Source organism: Nicotiana tomentosiformis, chromosome 1 (genome assembly GCF_000390325.3).
Source record: "Nicotiana tomentosiformis chromosome 1, ASM39032v3, whole genome shotgun sequence".
Taxonomy (NCBI): domain Eukaryota; kingdom Viridiplantae; phylum Streptophyta; class Magnoliopsida; order Solanales; family Solanaceae; genus Nicotiana; species Nicotiana tomentosiformis.
Genome location: NC_090812.1, coordinates 91,825,817 through 91,830,792, shown reverse-complemented (window position 1 = coordinate 91,830,792; position 4,976 = coordinate 91,825,817). Strand labels below are relative to the sequence as shown.

General features: G+C 37.2%; 1 protein-coding gene across 2 annotated transcripts; it reads right to left on the bottom strand.

Annotated features, from left to right (window-relative positions):
• Positions 1 to 113: 113 nt before the first annotated feature.
• Positions 114 to 4,234, bottom strand: LOC104095235 (ADP-ribosylation factor 1). Of its 2 annotated transcripts, none has more exons than XM_009601316.4 (7): positions 4,095 to 4,234; positions 3,401 to 3,559; positions 2,558 to 2,628; positions 1,083 to 1,202; positions 803 to 921; positions 598 to 679; positions 114 to 447 (listed from the first exon to the last, which is right to left on the bottom strand). In XM_009601316.4, the coding sequence occupies exons 2-7, from the start codon at positions 3,546 to 3,548 to the stop codon at positions 442 to 444; spliced, it is 546 nt and encodes a 181-aa protein (XP_009599611.1). In that variant the 5' UTR covers positions 3,549 to 3,559; positions 4,095 to 4,234; the 3' UTR covers positions 114 to 441. The 2 variants fall into 2 exon arrangements, with proteins under 2 accessions (XP_009599611.1, XP_009599612.1); XM_009601317.4 differs by having other exon boundaries at positions 3,401 to 3,556.
• Between the last annotated feature and the right edge of the window lie 742 nt (positions 4,235 to 4,976).

The following is a 4,976-nucleotide window of genomic DNA, read 5'->3' as shown; positions in this document are numbered from 1 at the left end:
TGAATAGAGTATCGGAAGAGAATAAGCACCCAATATGGACTGTACCGCTATGTGTATCCAACCAAATTAGCTCACCTTCTATCAAAGCAGTAACATGATTCGTACATATTGAATATTATAAAAAGCTCCTCTTGTATATAAAACACAGTACATCAGTCAGACATGTAACCAATGAATACTTGGAATTAACCCACCGTCCCCCATCAACAAGGGAAGAACCAGAGGATTTACCCAACAAAATGGAGCTAGGAATCCAAAGACGAACAAAGACCAGTTAAAACTTAAAAATTATTTTGACACTGCAGAAGTACACGTGAATGAATCCTTGAGAAACAAAAAGTTGTACGAAGAAAAATAACAGATGAAGTTTACAAGTAATTGGCGAAGCCTATTCTGTCCGTCTCACTACTCCATTATCCAGAGAACAAAGATGCTCTGTCTCTATGCCTGCAAATTGGAATTGGAAATTATGAGAAGCAGTTCAGATTTGACTGAAAACATCAATTAGCTAATATGATGTGGATGTTCTTTCAAAATACAACATTTTGTGGTCAATAAGCTAATATGATGGTAAGACTTTATATATCTGTCACCTACCTTATTTGCTATGTTGTTTGACAGCCAATCTAACCCTTCATACAGACCTTCACCAGAAGTCGCACAAGTGCTCTGGATGTACCTGCATAGAGATGCAAATCAAAGAGGCCATTAATCCATGAGCACCAGAAACCGCGAGAGAGAGGGAGAGGGACAGGGGGAGAGAAGAAGAAGATCGGAAGGCAATATGGTCAAGTTTATTTACCAGTGACGCTGGCGGAGAGAATGGAGGCCAAGCTTGTCAGTTATCTCTGCTGCGTTCATGGCATTTGGAAGATCTTGCTTGTTAGCAAACACTAGCAATACAGCATCCCTCAATTCATCCTGCAAAGGTGAGGACAACCTTAAAGTTGAGTCTCCTTATAGCTTGTTCCATTTAGGGAGGAATCAGGCACACTTTTTTTTTCTCACCCCACACTGCGGGGCAATACTACTTGATGCAAGAAATTGTTACATCAAAATCGGAAGAAACACTTGAAATCTACCTCATTCAACATCCTGTGAAGCTCATCCCTAGCTTCAACTACACGATCTCTGTCATTGCTATCAACCACAAAGATGAGTCCCTGGGTGTTTTGGAAGTAGTGTCTCCACAAAGGACGAATCTGCAGATCACATATACATTTAATATTAGCACCTTCACCCATATGATTAACTCTACCCTTAAAACTCCATGAATTTGGGAGTTACTGTTTTGCCAATCACTATGACAATAGCAAGACAAAAAGCATCAAAATCTAGTTGACTAGCACACAATCCTCCTTTTTTGTCAGTTTATGAGACACCACTTTTTATAACATAAAAAAAAAAAGGAAATGGCATAGTTTCTACAGTTAAAGATGCATTATAATTTAAAGGAATCAACCCGTATAATAATCAAAAGGAGTGGCCATGCCCATTCATACTGATTTAAACCCAAAACAATGTGATTTTGCTTGGAAAACAATGCTTCAACCAGTTTTTAAAAGTTAAAGCCCTAATAAAACTGACCCAAAGCTAATCGAGCCCAACCCACTTGGCCACCTCTAGGCATGCAATTCATATTTTTATAAAATTTACTTGGTTAAATTCTTCCAAGACTAAACATCAAATAAAGATATGGATCTACAATCAAAAGGAGAGGTATATTAAGCCTTTAAACCTGCCTGTACTTTTTTTGACTCCTCACTAGGGGATTAAACGAGCTTAGCCGAGGCAAGCTCTTGGTATGATATGCCAGCTTGACTCATGCATTAGGCAAAAGCTTGAGCTTGCCTTGAGATTCATCAAGCCTCAACTTTCCTGGCTCGAGGTTGAAGAAAAAATCTTGAGCAAGGGAGGTTGAAACATTTAAAAGTAGATTTGATCGGGGCAAAAATGAGACAAAATATCAATTATTTCTTTGATCAAGCCGCTTAATCAGAAGGAAAGACTCATGCATTAGGCAAAAGCTTGAGCTTGCCTTGAGATTCATCAAGCCTCAACTTTCCTGGCTCGAGGTTGAAGAAAAAATCTTGAGCAAGGGAGGTTGAAACATTTAAAAGTAGATTTGATCGGGGCAAAAATGAGACAAAATATCAATTATTTCTTTGACCAAGCCGCTTAATCAGAAGGAAAGATTGATGGTAAACTCAAAAAGAGTGGCTCGACCTTGGAATTAACAGTTTGAGCTGGTTTAATCTGAACCAACCTGACAAGCTCGCTCCACTCATTTTCACCCTATGCCTCAAACATCAAACTCCTACCATGAATGGCCAATCCAATCAAAGCGATTGATTAACCTTGGTCCGAATCCAAGGCCATATTACGTTTAACAACAGCATAGCCTGGTAACAACTTACTTTAACTAAGGTACCATCTACCATGTATGATTTTCTAAATTCCCATACTTCCCTTAAAGTTAAAGTTAGTTTATTTTTCTTAACTGTTTTCAAAACAAACCAAAGGATGGAGAATGCTGAAAGGCTTCCAGATCACTTACCTTATCCTGACCCCCGACATCCCAAACTGTAAAGCTAATGTTTTTGTATTCCACGGTCTCCACATTGAAACCTAAAATATAAGGTGTTGGCATCAATGACAAGCATAAAGACACTAACAGGAATTGAGGTATATATTTATAAAAAACAAGCAGATAAATTCAAAAATTAATAAATTATAGGAGTAGAACAGTGTTGTCAAAGGCTCATTTAAGGCGTGCTTAAGCCCTGAAGCTCAAAAAAGCTCACGGAGCTTAAGCTGCGCTTTAGTGGAGGCAAGGCACTAAGGCGTGCACACTCCTTGCCCATGAATTCTATCTTCAATAGAACGGTACTAAACAACAAATATAATTGGCAAATAAGTGTATGTATATTAGTTATTAAGGAAAACATTATGAATGAATTTGTTATTTTTTTCTTAAAATACATATATATTTTTACTAAAACCGACACTTAAATTGCGCTTTGCGCTTAAAACCCCAAAACACATGGAACGCTTTTTAGAGCTTTTCGCCTTTGTCAACACTGGAGTAGAATGAAAGCCATCCTTTTTCTTGGTGGGATTACTATTCTAGAATGAAAAGCCATCTTAAAGCCACTGATTGATTGGATAGATAACAGCAAACACACATCACGAATAAATCTAAGAAATAAACATAAATTCTGGTGAATTGCACAATGAAAAGCCATTTAGCCAGAGTTGATTGGAGATACAACAAAAACGACAAATTGCAATCAACACACAATTCTTTGTACAAGAAATTAAAACAATTAAGCCAATGAAAGAAAACTCAGATGCCCTCTTACAGAACTTCTAAAAATGAGAACAAACATCAGTATCATACCAATGGTAGGGATAGTGGTGACGATCTCTCCCAGTTTGAGTTTGTACAAGATGGTCGTTTTACCAGCAGCATCGAGACCCACCATCAGTATGCGCATCTCTTTCTTGGCGAAAAGCCGACTGAAAAGCTTGCCGAAAGACAGCCCCATCTTCGAATCTGCTGCAAAATTCACAGAGAGGCAAATAGATACTATTAAAATAAGATCATAAAAAATATCAAGTTATGCGTATTATCAATCAGAGTAAGTGTGTCAAATAATCCGTAGTTGTTGAGGTAAAAATAAATAAATAAATAAATAAATCAAGTAAGATAAAAACAAACGTAATGACTGTTATGGAGAATGAGTCGGTGATCAGATCAATCTAGTGTAAATTGATCAATATAACGTAAGAATGAAACATTTGATGTATGAGATCAGATCAAAACACTGGCACACATATCAAAGTAAGAGAACTTCAGATCAGCTACGCGATCCAAAACAAAATCCATTAAGAGGATAAAACACGATCAACATTACGTAAAACAATCAAGACACTAACGTGAGATCAGATCACCGTTGAGAAACAGAATTTAATCAATCACAGTCGTTGGATCTAGGATTATAGACATTTGATTCGCTTCAAATTTGAAGATGGCAAAAATCTAGTCCGCACATAATGTTTCTTTAAATCATAATCGGAGAAAAAAAGAATACCTGAGAAAGAGGAGAGAAATGACAGAAACCACAGATCTCGTCCTCCTGGAGCTGGAGCTGTCTTCTAGTTTTCGGTCGTGAAGAATGAAATAGAAGCCCTCACAATTTATAAGCTCGTCCAGCTAATTGCAATTTGTTTTTATTAAAAATATTACTTTTATCTTTTTTTATTTTTCTTGCCCCCTGTACGCGCTTCTTACGCCATTTTAGAAGTAAATGTCACCGTGATCCTCATACTATGTAATTTATAACATCTTGCCCCTAAACTAAGAGGATTCCACCCATCAAATTAATCATTCTTAATTTAGGAATTAAAGTTGGTTTTCGTATTTTAACAATGTGTATTCTAACTTTTTGTCACACGACCCGAAATTTCCACCTCCGGACTGTGATGGCGCCTAACATTTCACTTGCTAGGCAAGCCAACGTTAGAATAACATTATCCATTTTTAAAATAATTTTTAAATTTATTAATAATAAGGAAGCAAATGCGGAAGCAATTTTGAAATAATCCATAATAATAACGGTGTCTAAATACCATCCCAGAATTGGTGTCACAAGTGCACGAGTTTCTAGAATAAATATAAATAAAGGTCTGAATAGAATAAAGCTGTCTGGAAATAAACACACAGCTAAAGTACAATAGACGGGGACTTCAAAACTGCGAACACCATGCAGTTATACCTCAAGTATCCTCTGATAGCTGAAATCCGAGCAAGTCTATGGTACGCCGCTGGGACTAACTCCAAAATTTGCACAAGAAGTGCAGATTGTAGTATCAGTACAACCGACCCCATGTACTGGTAAGTGTTAAGCCTAACCTCGACGAAGTAGTGACGAGGCTAAGGCGGTTCACTTACATTAACCTGTACGCAATATTAG